The sequence below is a fragment of the Siphateles boraxobius genome, unplaced genomic scaffold (genome assembly GCF_051911475.1).
Source record: "Siphateles boraxobius isolate OS27281-9 unplaced genomic scaffold, OSU_SipBor_1 5, whole genome shotgun sequence".
Taxonomy (NCBI): Eukaryota; Metazoa; Chordata; class Actinopteri; order Cypriniformes; family Leuciscidae; genus Siphateles; species Siphateles boraxobius.
In genome coordinates, this window is record NW_027509141.1 from 31,153,819 (window position 1) to 31,167,408 (window position 13,590).

Sequence of the window (13,590 nt, forward strand, 5' to 3'; positions counted from 1 at the left end):
ATCTCTAAAAATCTCCAAATGCTCCACGTGAAACTGCGGTCTTCCGACCTTTTACTAACGTGACAATTGATTTTAATTAATATGCGCGAGGGAGAGAGAGCAAGACAGCGCTCGTGTTGTTTGAAGACGTGAGAGTGCGCGTGCGCGGCCGGGGCGATCTCTCTCTCTCTCTCTCTCTCTCTCTCTCTCTCTCTCTCTCTCTCTCTCTCTCTCTCTCTCTCTCTCTCTCTCTCTCTCTCTCTCTCTCTCTCTCTCTCTCTCTCTCTCTCTCTCTCTCTCTCTCTCTCTCTCTCTCTCTCTCTCTCTCTCTCTCTCTCTCTCTCTCTCTCTCTCTCTCTCTCTCTCTCTCTCTCTCTCTCTGCTCGTTTGCAACGTCAAGCGCAGCAGTCATTCTATTCTACATCACTCACCGATCAAAAAAGGCTTTGGCGGGACACAAATTTGCTTTGGAGGCCGCTAAAAAGCGGACAATCTGACGGGTTTTAGAAGATTAAATACAACCCGAAACTAAAAAACAGACCCCACCTCTATTTGAGACCGGCCTTTATTTACCCAAACCACACCAGGCGTGTAAAAGAGACAGGCATCTATTTTGGACTCAGCTATTATTTGAAGTTTTACGGTATATATATATAAAATATTTATAATTAAATATTTTTTAATATGTCTATACTGTATATAGGCCTACAAACATATACTGCAAGCTTTTGAACGGTAGTGTTTAATGTTACTAAATCTTTTTATTTCAGATAAATGCTGTTCTTTTGAATTTTTCTATTCATCAAAGAACCCTGAAATAAATTTTCAACATTGATAATAATAAGATAATGTTTCTTGAGCATCAAATCAGCATATTAGAATGATTTCTGAAGGATCATGTGACACTGAAGACTGGAGTAATGATGCTGAAAATACAGCTTTGATCACAGGAATAAATTACACTATACTAAATATTCACAAAGAAAACAGCAGTTTTAAATTGTAATAATATTTCACAATATAACTGTTTTTTTGTATTTTTAATCAAATAAATACACGCACACGCGCACGCGCACACACGCGCACACACGCGCACACACACACACACACACACACACACACACACACACACACACACACACACACACACACACACACACACACACACACACACACACACACACACTTCAAAATATTTTTTGGGGATTTATGAAAGAAATTAATACTTTTATTCAGAAAGGATACATTTAAGACATATATAATCTTTCTAACATACTGTGCATCCATATTATTTATTCATACATGAATATGGATATGTACTGGTGTGTCCTCACCTCTCTCCTCCTATCGCTGTTGTCTCGGTGCAGGTGCCATTTGATGGCTGCGTGAGGAGATCTGGCCTGGCATTCCAAAAACGTGCTGCTTCCCTCCACCCCGTACTGCACTGTCTCTAGAGTGTTCTTATTGGCTGGACAACAACAACAACACGTCATTTCTCATAGACATCAACACAGCACTAGAGCGAGAGCGAGAGCGGACCATGAATTCATACGGCAGAGCCAGTAGAACGCGAGAGCCGTGTCAGTCAAACTGAGGCCATGTAAATAAAACAAATCCAGATCAGAGCGAGATGATGCTTTCTGTTAACAGCTCATAAGGGTTCAATAAAGAAAGCATAACTGAATTTTACATATACGCTTAATTTATATAAACAAACTTGACAAATTAATGAAAGCGAGTAAAACGGAATTCATGAACTGATGTTGATAAATGTGTCATGATATGAAAACAACTATTAGCTGTGAATGATTTACCAATAAACTAGTTGTCCAGACAATATGTTCATTAGATGGATATATTTACAAACAAAACTGGACTAAATCTGTTTATTGATATTATTATACATAATACATTTCTGCATTCACAAATATGAGTTAGGCTTACTGTTGGAATTGTATCCTCTGCACTGGCGTATGGGATTCCCGTATTTGACATCCTGTCGCCGACTGCGTCTGAAAGGAAGCCAATATGGCAAGATAAGAAATTTATTTCCACCTGTAACTGATTAATTATGAAAATATATATATCTAGACAACATTTTAGTGGACAGCTCATCTGATTAGCTGTTTCGGTGATTCCAATTCTCAGTTTTAACGCTCAACTTTTAGGATTTTTTCCAACCCAAACAATGTTGCACCATCAACCGCTTCAATAGATCACGATGCGTGTGCAGTCACGCTAAAGATATGACAGGCTGAATGCTTGTGTAAAGTTCAGAAGAGGAAGCACAGTTCAATGTGTCTCTCTGGGATTTTATCTTTCTGGAATTCAGTTTCACAATGATAATACTCATCCGTCCCTAAATGAGGTTCATACAGACACACCAACAACTTAAAACTGTGATTTCCCCTGAAATTGCCCAAAATGACTAATGCACCTGACTGCATGATAGCAAAATATCTGCAGTTGCAATATTCAATGAACAATGTTCCCAGAAATCAAGACAATGTGACTGTAAATGAGGACCATATTCTTATGAATGCTCATGACTGGAATGTGATCTTTGAAGTGAAATTTATGGGAGTGTTTTGTCTTCCTGAAGTGTTTTTGACATATTTACCTCTTCTGCGAGGCCGAGTATCTAGAGCAGGAATTGCCGTCCCAGGCACAATAAGGGTCTCGGGCTAAACAGCAGTCAGCACAGGCCTCGCCGTACACGTCACACCTGTGCAAGGCCAGATGAGTCACGCCAACCGCTGACGCCACGTACAGTTGTTGCTGCAACAAAGCCAAAAGTTATTTAGTAGTTGTTTCCATTTGTATTCTCCTTTTGGATGAAACAAAGGTTGGTTCGATTAAAATGAACTCTGGTGTTATTGCTCTGTTAGTGCGGTTCATTTGAATAAGTGTGAACGCTGCCATCAAAACAAAACAAGTGGACGAGAACCTTGAAAAGATGGGTTATGGGCCGCTTTTGTTTTGCCTGTTTGACAAGTTCCATCACAAAATAGAAGCCATATTTTTTTGTATCTGTAGGTTCGGTGTTAAAAATGACAGTGTGAACGCTAAGCGAACCAGAACTAAATTTTCTTTTTTGGTCCGGACCAAAAGAGCCAAACTACGAGTGTGAAGTGTGAACACCCATAATTTGATTTGATCATTTCTGTGAAACCCTTTTGGAAAGATGTCAGCCTCACTGTCTCGTCTCTAACATCATGAATTTGAGACGCAGGCAGAACTGCACAGTCAAGCCTGTTCTGATAATGGAGCTTTTTTTCTCCAGCGTTTGGACATTTGGCATTTCGCTTTTTAGGATCAGCTGTTTTAAATCAGTTGTTCTGGGAGGATTAGGGTTTAAATTATGGCCTTGTAATGATGTCATACCGCATCTGCCAACAATCCTAATCACGATGAAAGAATAAAACACAAATTTAATTTAACATTTTATCTCCATACATTTGTATAACTGTGATCCACATATGAAAGCTGAATTACAGGGGATCATTTTTAGACAGATAGCAGCTGCATGTCCAATTTAAATTGGTTAATGTTATCTTCTTCATGGGTTTGGTTATTCATCCAGTATTAATAAGACATCAGTGTTTGTGAACCATTTATATCAGGTTTAGTGTATAGCTAATTCTTACCCGTTTTGAAGAAATCTTCATAGTTGTGATGGGAGTAGGGACCTGAAAATGACAGATATGAAAACTTTATTGTACATTAACCTTTACTTTTTGGTAGTTTGTTTATTAGGTGTAATATAGACTCACAACAAAGTTTGATGTCAGTACGATATTTGTTTTTTTAAAAGATATTAATACTTTTAATTCAGCAAAGAGGCATTAAAATGACCAAAAGTGACAGTAAAGACATTTATAAAGTTATTTTTTTTATTTAAAATAAAAGCTGTTCTTTTTATCTTTATATTCATAAAAGAATCCTGAAAAAAAGTATCACGATTTCCACAAAAATATTAAGCAACACATCTGTTTTTAAAGTTGATAACAATGATAAGAAAAAAATGAGCTGCAGAAAATTCACCTTTGCCGTCATAGGAGATAAATAAATGTATATATCACAATTCACCAGCGAACAGGAAAGTCCCAGGGTTCAGCGCTCACCTTAAAGACCTCCACTTCCTCCAGCACGAGTTCCTCCGTCTGCAGGTCATCTCTTGGCAGGACGATCACCTTCTGCACTGTACCTCTGTCTGTAGGCCAATAGAAAGACAGTCAGATCATCCACACATTAAAGTGGCTCTTTCCAAGTGCAGTTCCATGTTACAACAAAGCATGGCCGTCTCTGACCCAAAAACATTCAAAGCTCCATGACATTCCACTGACAACTTTCTGTCTATTCCTTTTTTCCAAGCCTTTTGTCTTTGCATCTTATGCACTGATAAAATCACGTTTATAATCTTTCACTGACTCCAGAGACACTTGAGTTACTCTTTCTTTCCATCCCATCTAACATGCAGACCCTTCACGTATTCCATCTACCATCCCTTCCTTTTAAAATCCCTCTTTTGTCTTTTGTTTTCACGGCATGCTCATCTTTCAGCTCGGCTGTACCCTGTCAGGCTCCATCTCCACTGGAACGCTGAGGTTTTCCAAAGTCTGCGCCCTACCGAAACGCTTGTTTGATTTAAGCGTGCCCATTGCATTCCTCTGTGCACGTCGCTGGAGATTTACTGCAACCGGAGCAATACATCTAACCTGAGCTTTGAATGTAGGCGAGTGACGCAGCTGAAAGCTAGAGACGTTCCTGTGAGTGCTTGTAGGTGCAATGGGGCACGCAGAGTTGATTTAAAAACCCATTAGCCTCTCAGACTCACAAAGCAAGAAAAGCAGACATAAAGGGATAACCTACAGCATGACGAGACTGTGTACAGAAAGAATGATGGCATTCCGACTCTTTAATGTTAAAAGAGAACTAAAAGAGAAAGAGTTTAGCAGATCAGCGTAGGTCGATGGATTCTCTTACAGTGATCCTCCAGCCTTAAGGGGCCGCAGTCACACTTTTTATATAAAGAACCGAAAGATGGAAACACAAAACATTTTTTTGCGTTTGACTTCCAACTAAGTTGAGTCAGATGATTTTCACCTCATCTGATAAACGAATAAAGGAATAAAACTGACTTTTTTGTTTGTTTATCCTACAAAAAATACAATTAAAATTAAAACAAACAAATGAAAAGATAACTCAAATAAAATAACTGGGATAACGGAAACTAAACAAAGATACATTTGCATGACTCAAAGTAAATAAAATAATGTCCGGAAATAAATTAGATTTTATTGAGACAAAATTTAAGTATATAATTAAACTTAAAATTTACATCCTGTCTGCATTAATCATGAAAATTCCATTAGACAGCAATAACATTAGATTGAAAGAGAAATATAATACTGCTGCTAAACATTTTATATGATACCATTACTTTTATTTTTAAATATAAAAAAATAAGTTTTTAAATAAACAAAAAAGAAAAGACAAATTGAAAATAACAACAACAAAAAAAAGGAAAATGAAAACTTAATAAAATTTGTTAAACTACAATAACCCAGTGTGGAGAAATAAAATGCTTTTAAACACTTTTAAATTATACCAGTTAGGGCATTCATTTTATTTATAAATATTTGTAACTTTTAAATAAAATGAAAACTAAACTAAATTGAAGAGACAAACTGAAATAAATGAATAAATAATAATTAAATTTAAATACTACAGCATATATTATGCTCTGCTATACAATACAACTCATTTTAAGTTATTTACATTTAAGTATGCATATAACATTGTAAATTTACGTGTTAAAAAAAAAAATCGGGGTAGTTTCCAAACTCACCTGTACCCAGGAAGAGCACCTCGTAGTTGCCGTCGGCAGCGGTCACCTGGTCCACAGTGATGGTGGTGAACTCATAGTCCACATTGGTCCTGACCACCAGGGGGCGCTTGTGCACCGGATACACAGTGTTGTACATGGTGGGATGGTTCCGCATGAAGTTGATGACCTCGTCAGGGTAGTCTTTAGTGGACTTCATGTTGGGGGTAAAAGTCCCACCAGGACACTGAAAAAAAAATGATGAGGATAAATTTAAGCCAATCAGATCCCTGTAATGTCCTAATGCAGCAGCACTAAAGGCTAACTTTATGCTCTATACCAAATGGCTAAGTCTAAAACCTAAACCCACTTATAATCTGTGCTGTCGGCTTGTTGAAGTTTGAGCTTGTTGTGTAAACCTTCAACAGCAGGTCTAGATTAATATTACTACACCGGTGAGACAATAATCCATCTTATTATTGGTATTCTGATTCATTAGAGGGTGCAACTCACTGTTCCTGGACGAGGGTAGGGGATTTTTCCAGTGTAGGCCACCCACTGATAATTGGGTCCTTCTTTGTGGGCAAAAGGTCCATTGAACACCATCCGAATGTCCGCCATGGAGTAGACGCAGACCGCAGAGCCTTTGAATACAGAGCTGGGGGAAATATGACAAAGTTGTTGTCATAAAGTGTTACGTCCCAGGGCGTTCTTGGTTGCCAAACTAATTTCCTTGTTACTGCCTCCCTGACCCCTAGACTGAGGGGGCATGTAACAAAAGTTCAATATATAAGTATATAAGTAATAAGTATAATATATAAAGTGATGTTTATAAGTGAACATTGAAAAAATAGATGCAAATGCAGTGGACAACTGCCCATGCTAAACAAGCCCTTCTAGTTTACTACAGTTCCCAGATGGAGAAAGACCTTGTCTGACACATTTAAACTCACCCTGACACAGAGAAGACCCCATAGATGACTGGATTTTTAGTGTCCTGCGTGGGCTGTATGTACACATCCCCTAAAAGACACAAACATAGAACAGCAATGCAGTGAAAAAGCTGGAGGAACACTTCGCTAATATTTGCAGTGCATAAATCAAACGCATTTACCGGATCTTGGGACAAACTTCCTGTGACTCAGTTTCTCACTGCATTTCACTCATCAGATTTGTGTCTTGTTTTCAGAATTTCTTTCAATCTGACTTGATTGGGATTCTCTATTACAAATTATATTCTCATCCTTAGACCTTGTAACAGTTTGAGACTGGATGTGTAATGTGTAACCTATCAAAGCAGAGGTTGGCACATGCAAGATATTTCTCATAAACCTGACAGTTAAAATGTGTGTAGAAACCTCTAACATTAGTAGCCACACCAGTATTATACTTTTGTAGTATTTATAGAGTATTTTTTTTCCAAGTAAACCAGACAGTATATGAGGTGAAAGACAATCACTATGATGAAACTTGCTGAGTCGGCTTACATAAACACTTATGAGTGCATGTGTGTGTTTGTGTGTGTAGGGGAATAAGTGAGTGATAGAGGATAGCAAAGCATATGGTTCCTTTTGACTCACACACACACATCCTGCCAACCTATGTATATGTATAGTGCAGGTGAAGCATCTTGTGTATAGGGATATGGCTTATAAGACTCATTCACAGAGCTATAAACTCATGATCACATAAATGAAAAATGCAAAAATTGGTATAATTGATAATGCACATGTTCCAGACTGAGGTGCTTGTGTCGTAAATCCAAGTTAATAGGCCCTTTATTTTTATGCTTTCAGCTAATAACACCTTCAAGACTCTCTCTTGTCCATGCCAATACATTTGACAACTCGAGGCAAATTTCCTCCCCCTTCCTCCTTCACAACAGAAGAGATGCAGTTAATGGCATATATCTAAGGACCCTCAACAGGGATGAACACACATACTTTTAAAATGACACCTCTTTACAGCATTTTTTTAACAAACAATCGGAAATCTGGGACGAATTCGCCAAATCCTTAACATCTTCCAACTGTTCAAACTCCCATAATCTCCTAAAAGTAAAGCCAGTCACATGAGCAGCTGTATAGAATCTATGTAAAGATCTACACAATGATTCTCAATAGCACTGAACATGAACAATGTGTAAAATGCAGGAATTTTCATTTATAGACATGAAACGGCACTACTTTAAAGCGCAACAGTATGCAATAGAAAATAAAAAAGAATGGTTAACATTATTTTCCCTGCCCACGTGACCTTTAAGAGTCTGAGATAATCAATTATGATGAATAATGATGACAATATAGATGAACGTGCACTGAGGATTTGTGAATAATAAGACCAGAATTATTTATTAAGAAAGTACTCTACAGTTCAAAAGCTAAAGATCAGTCCTTTTTGAAAAGAAAACAGAAATTAATACTTTTATTCAGTAAGGATGCATTTTATTGACCAAAGAAAAGACATATATAATGTTAAAAAAGATCTCTGTTTTAAATAAATCCTGTTCTTTTCTATTAATTCAAGAATGCTAAAAAATACAAAAATATTAAGCTTTGCATTATTGGAATACATGTTTTATTATTATTATTATTATTATTAAATCTAATATTAAAATAGAAAACAGCTATTTTAAATTGTAATAATATTTCACAATATTAGATGCATTCTTAGTGAGCATAAGGGACTTCTTTTAAAAAACATTCAAATATTTTACTAACCCTAAACTTTTGGGCCGTTGTGATTAGCGATCTCCTGCTTCCCATTTAATATACGTGCGATTATAAACATGGAACAGTACTTAAGCACAGCGCTCTCTCTACTCTAATAAAAGCTTAATCCTGTTCATTAGTAGACTGTCACAACTCACAATGTACTACAGCTTTACTACCTTATTAAAAATGCCTGCACATCCCTCCTTCAACACACACACACACACATCTAAAACCTCACCTCTCCATGAGCCTGTGTAAACATCCTCCCCACTAATAAAGAGCCAAACGTGTTTATAAGTGTTGAGCGGCTGTGTTCGGGAGCCCAGACCTGCTTTTTTAATATGAGCAACAGCTATAAATTCCAGCGTGATCATAACCCACCGTTTCCCACCATCACTGGGGCCAATTAGTCTGGAAATGGCTATAAGTGCGAGAGCGAGACCCTTGTTGGACCCTGCATTTCTTGTCGGTCCACCTGATCCGTCCACAGGGCATGCCCTTCTCTCTGGACGTCATCCGAACTCTCTCCGCAGCTCATGGCACATCTCCCACACCTTCAGGCTTCTCAAAAGAGCCTTTTGTTCGGAGAAAGAAAGGTGGGTTTCTGTAACACCACTCCGAATAAGCCATTATCCATCTCGGCATATGGACTAGGGGGGAATCTGGTGCCATATGGCAGGGGGGGGTGAGGTACGTCACCTGGCACGGTGTAAATGCAGACCTGGAGGCCCACATTAGGGGATCCAGGATGTTGTGGGTGGACGGAGGGTTTGCATGTGGTTTTGTAGTAGGGTGTGGGCGACATTGGACAGGGCCACTGAAACCTGACTAACCAGGAGAGGATCTTTCTCATTCACACACTGCTAAAATGATCCCTGACTGGCCCGCAGCCAACACAAACCACTTTAAGAGCCGAGATGGGACTTTTCCACTGACGACTTTATCTGTTGGAGATGAAACGGAAATGGAGACTTACTGAGATCGTCGAAATGCGTTTCAATCCCATCAGCTCCTGGGACTGAGCAGATGAGACGGGCTTTCAGGAAGGTGCTCCACTTGTTGACCAAGCAGCAGTGACCGCCATCATCGTTCTGTAAACACACACACACACACGCGGTTTGAGCTGAAATCAAAGAGAGGAGAAATAGCTGTATTTAATTCATTGCAAGCCCCTCCGCAGCGGGAGAGAGAGGAACAAACAGCCAGGAAAAGTTAGCTGTGAGAAGACAAGATTGCAAATAGTGTCTCGTCTGATTCACAAAACACACCCATCTGGTCTGATGGCCGGCCAAATTTTAGGAAGAGGTGGCTGAAGAATCCAGATTTATCATCTGACTTCAAATCACAACCTATTCATTTGGGAGGTATATATGAAGGGATAGTTCACCCAAAAACAAAAATGCTGTCATTATTTATTCATTGTGTCATACCAAACTGGTTTCACTTACTTTCTTCCATGGAATGCAATACAATTTCCATACAATTGTAAAACAGTAAATGGGGATTGATGCTTTAAAGCTTCAAAAAGGACAAAAAACATTATAAAAGCATCATTAAAGTAGTCTGTAAACTAGCTGTTAACTGCTGTGAACAGGAAAAGTTTAACCAAAATATTCTTTAGACGTCAGTTAATACATTTCTTAAGATAAACTGTAAGATTCTCATAAGATTTTTGAAGGGAAAGTTCACGCAAAAATGAAAATTGTGTCATCATTTTCTCAGTTGTTCCAAACATGTAAGAGTTTTTGTTTTGTTGAACACACACAAAAAAAATATATTCTGAAGAATGTTGGTAGCCAGACAGTTGACAGGTGCCATTGACTTCCATAGTAGAAAAAAAAAATACCATGGAAGTCAATGGCTTCCTGTGACTGTCTGGTTACCAACATTCTTCAGAATATTATATTTTTTGTCGCAATTGGCTTTACGGGAGTGAAAACATTTATTCAATTTCTTTCTTTTGGGGATTTAAGACTATTTGGAGGTTATTAGATTTACAATAATTTTAAGAGCATTCTTTTTAGGATTTAAAATTAAATTCTTCAAAGTTTTTTCTTTAGAACATTCTTAAGAAATGTTTCTGGGAATAATAAATTTTCTCTTAAGAATGGTTCATGAATCCGTCCCCAGATCAGTCCCATTTGTGAACGGATCATTCAGACTGTTTTTGTGAGCTGGATCAATTATTCACTCAAAAGAACAATTCATTAATGATCTGGACATCACAGATGAATTAATACAGCTAGAGTAGATTTTCAGCGAGTAATGGCTTAAATTTCAATCTGTTCCTTACACAAACTCGTGTATGACTTAAGTAGATTTGGAATATAATGTGAATATGGACAACTTTAAGAATATGGACACCTTTAAGGTGCTTTACTGTAATTGTGTAGCTTGAATTTCCCAGTCCTCATTCATGTTCATTCAAATTCACCTTTTGTGTTTCCCAGAAAAAATTATGTCATACAGATTTGGAATGTGATGAGCAAATAATGAAAGAAATTTTCATTTTAGGGTGAACTATCCAAACTATACAGATGCAGCTAAATTAGTTGTATATGACAAACCATATACATGATATGAATGATCATACCTCAGGCCATTTCTGCATGCTTCATCCTTGATCGCATGACTCATTGTTATTAATAAACGTTAAAGATCTTTGTGAGAGGGTGGATGGTGACCAGATGGGATCAGATGTGAGATGCAGAATGGCTGGTTCTCTGGAGTGTGATCCATAAAGCCATGAGTGCAGGGGTGTGTTTGCAGGCTAGGTCACCACATGACCCCAACTCATAAACAAAGACCTGGGGGGCCGCACGACAGAGACCACGCACTCATATAAACACACCCGTAAACACAAAACAGAAAGCGGATAAACACAAAAACTCACCCACACAAACACACATGTAATGTCACCACCATGTGATTCCACATATGAAACAGCTCAATGAACAGATGCATATTAAAATACAAACACAAATCCATTTGTAAAGAGACACACACACAAACAAAGAACAGACACATTTTTTTAAAATATAAACTACCATTTAAAATGTTGGGGTCATTAAGTTTTTTTAAAATGTAATTACTAATTTTATTAAGCTAGAAGGAAGCTTTAAATTGATCAAAAGATATATAATGTTCTGAAAGATTTCAAATTAAAATATAAAATTCATGAAAATATTAAGCAGCACAACTGTTTTCAACATTGTTAATAAAAATAAATGTTTCTTGAGCAGCAACTCAACATTTAAGAATGATTTCTGAAGGATCATGTGACACTGAAGACTGGAGTAATGATGCTGAAAATTCAGCTTTGCATCTCAGGAATAAATTACATTTCAAAATATATTAGATTAGAAAATACTTATTTTAAATTGTAATAATACTTCACAATATTACTGTTTTACTGTATTTTTGATAAATAAAAATATATTACTAGAAACACTATAAAAATGACTAAAAAAATCATAACGCTTCAAAGACTTATATTTAGCACCTTTAAAGTCATAAGACATTTTCGAAATTTTATTGTATTGCATAACAGGCTGGACATTCTGCAAAACATCCTTTGGGGTCCACAGAAGAAAAAGAAAAATCCAACCTCTTTAACAGATTTTTTTTAAATCAATTAATTGACACTTTTATATGGGCTTCGTACAGTTTAGCTATGTTTGTGGGGAACCTTTCATTATTTAACCCTCCCAATACAGCTAAACAAGAACAAACCCACATGCTTACATTAAGCCCAAGAAGATGCACCACAAACCCCTGAGTTTACCCCTGTGGCCCAAGCCTGCCGCTCGATGTTTGTTTTCATTGCCCTGCTCAATTTGCAGCTGTGGTCTGGCACTATTTTCATTAAGAACTTGTGGTTAAGCTCCACGCTTGGGACAAACCGCTTTGGTGCTAGTAAATTAGCAATCTTTTCCATAGTACGCTCTGGTAAAGAAACTCAGTCTTACTCAGAAGGGCTGACCTGACAGGTCAAAAGGTCAAGGGTTCAGGGGTCACATGGATAGAGAGACGTATTGTAAGCAGGGAGGTCAAATATGTGTGGATTTCAGCACGTCAGCGGCAAGCAAACAAAAATAGCACAGGCAAGTATCCACAAACCACAGCTCACTCGCTCTCGGCTGTAGCTGGAATCTCTTCCAGAAATGCTGAATGGTATGGAATGTCTCAAACTTTGGGTTGTATTCATCAAATCTTATTTTAGGTCAGAGATTTAAGCTCACCAGGCAGATTCGGCCGATGCGTGACTGTGATTTGGGGCTCTGGCCCATCTCGGAAGACTTCTCACGGAAGAAAAAGTAGAGTTTGTCATCGTTTTTCTCATTGCTGTCAGGGATAAGGTGCACATGGACAAATGAGGGGTCTAAGAAAAAGAGAGAGGGAGAAAAAAATGTAACATGCAATGGCATTTTACAAACTGCACGATTAAACATTTATCAGCCTTTTCATAGAAACTGAGAAACTACATGGATTCATTAGGACTATTTAAGTAACCTGCAAAAAAGCAAAAGGTAATTAAAAAATGGAAAACCAGACAGAGCATAAATCAACAAATGCTTTCTCTAGACAGACCGATAGTCAAATAGATAGACATAGATAGACAGACAACTACACATATCCACTTATTTTTACATATTTACCATTCAGCCATCTTGAGTTGTATTGGTCGGTACGCATGACTGCGTTTTTCCCCAAAGTTCGGAAAATAGCAGAGTCTGTTCCCATGAAGTCAATATACACCCCTGCATACAGTTCTCCATCTAAGAGATACAGAAACAGAGAGATAAAAAGAAAAATTCAAATGTAAGAATCTGCAAATGTGAAAGAATGATGCATTTGATTTATGAGCTTTTATGCCGTCTATGATGAAATGTCAGCCACACCCAAAGTCTAACACCGTTCTTTCAACATCTGTGCAGAGATCCATCAGGACAAATATAAAGAGCATTTAACTGATCAACTGTTCAACTTGCAGTGAACTTAGGGACAATCAGCCAAAATTATGATTTTTTTTTTCAAATAAAATACATTAATAATAATAACTTTATTTAC

General features: G+C 37.6%; 1 protein-coding gene across 2 annotated transcripts in view; it reads right to left on the reverse strand.

Moving 5' to 3' along the window:
- sema3fb (sema domain, immunoglobulin domain (Ig), short basic domain, secreted, (semaphorin) 3Fb) overlaps window positions 1-13,590 on the reverse strand; it is a 63,443-nt gene that overhangs the window by 1,475 nt on the left and 48,378 nt on the right. For both annotated transcript variants that reach the window (XM_077203835.1, XM_077203836.1), the window contains 11 exons: window positions 13,179-13,298; window positions 12,762-12,901; window positions 9,497-9,611; window positions 6,760-6,829; window positions 6,320-6,464; window positions 5,831-6,053; window positions 4,104-4,192; window positions 3,627-3,668; window positions 2,600-2,757; window positions 1,924-1,991; window positions 1,314-1,447 (listed from right to left, as the gene is read on the reverse strand). In XM_077203835.1, the coding sequence (XP_077059950.1) occupies window positions 1,314-1,447; window positions 1,924-1,991; window positions 2,600-2,757; window positions 3,627-3,668; window positions 4,104-4,192; window positions 5,831-6,053; window positions 6,320-6,464; window positions 6,760-6,829; window positions 9,497-9,611; window positions 12,762-12,901; window positions 13,179-13,298 (1,304 nt within the window). The remainder of the gene's footprint in view (window positions 1-1,313; window positions 1,448-1,923; window positions 1,992-2,599; window positions 2,758-3,626; window positions 3,669-4,103; window positions 4,193-5,830; window positions 6,054-6,319; window positions 6,465-6,759; window positions 6,830-9,496; window positions 9,612-12,761; window positions 12,902-13,178; window positions 13,299-13,590) is intronic.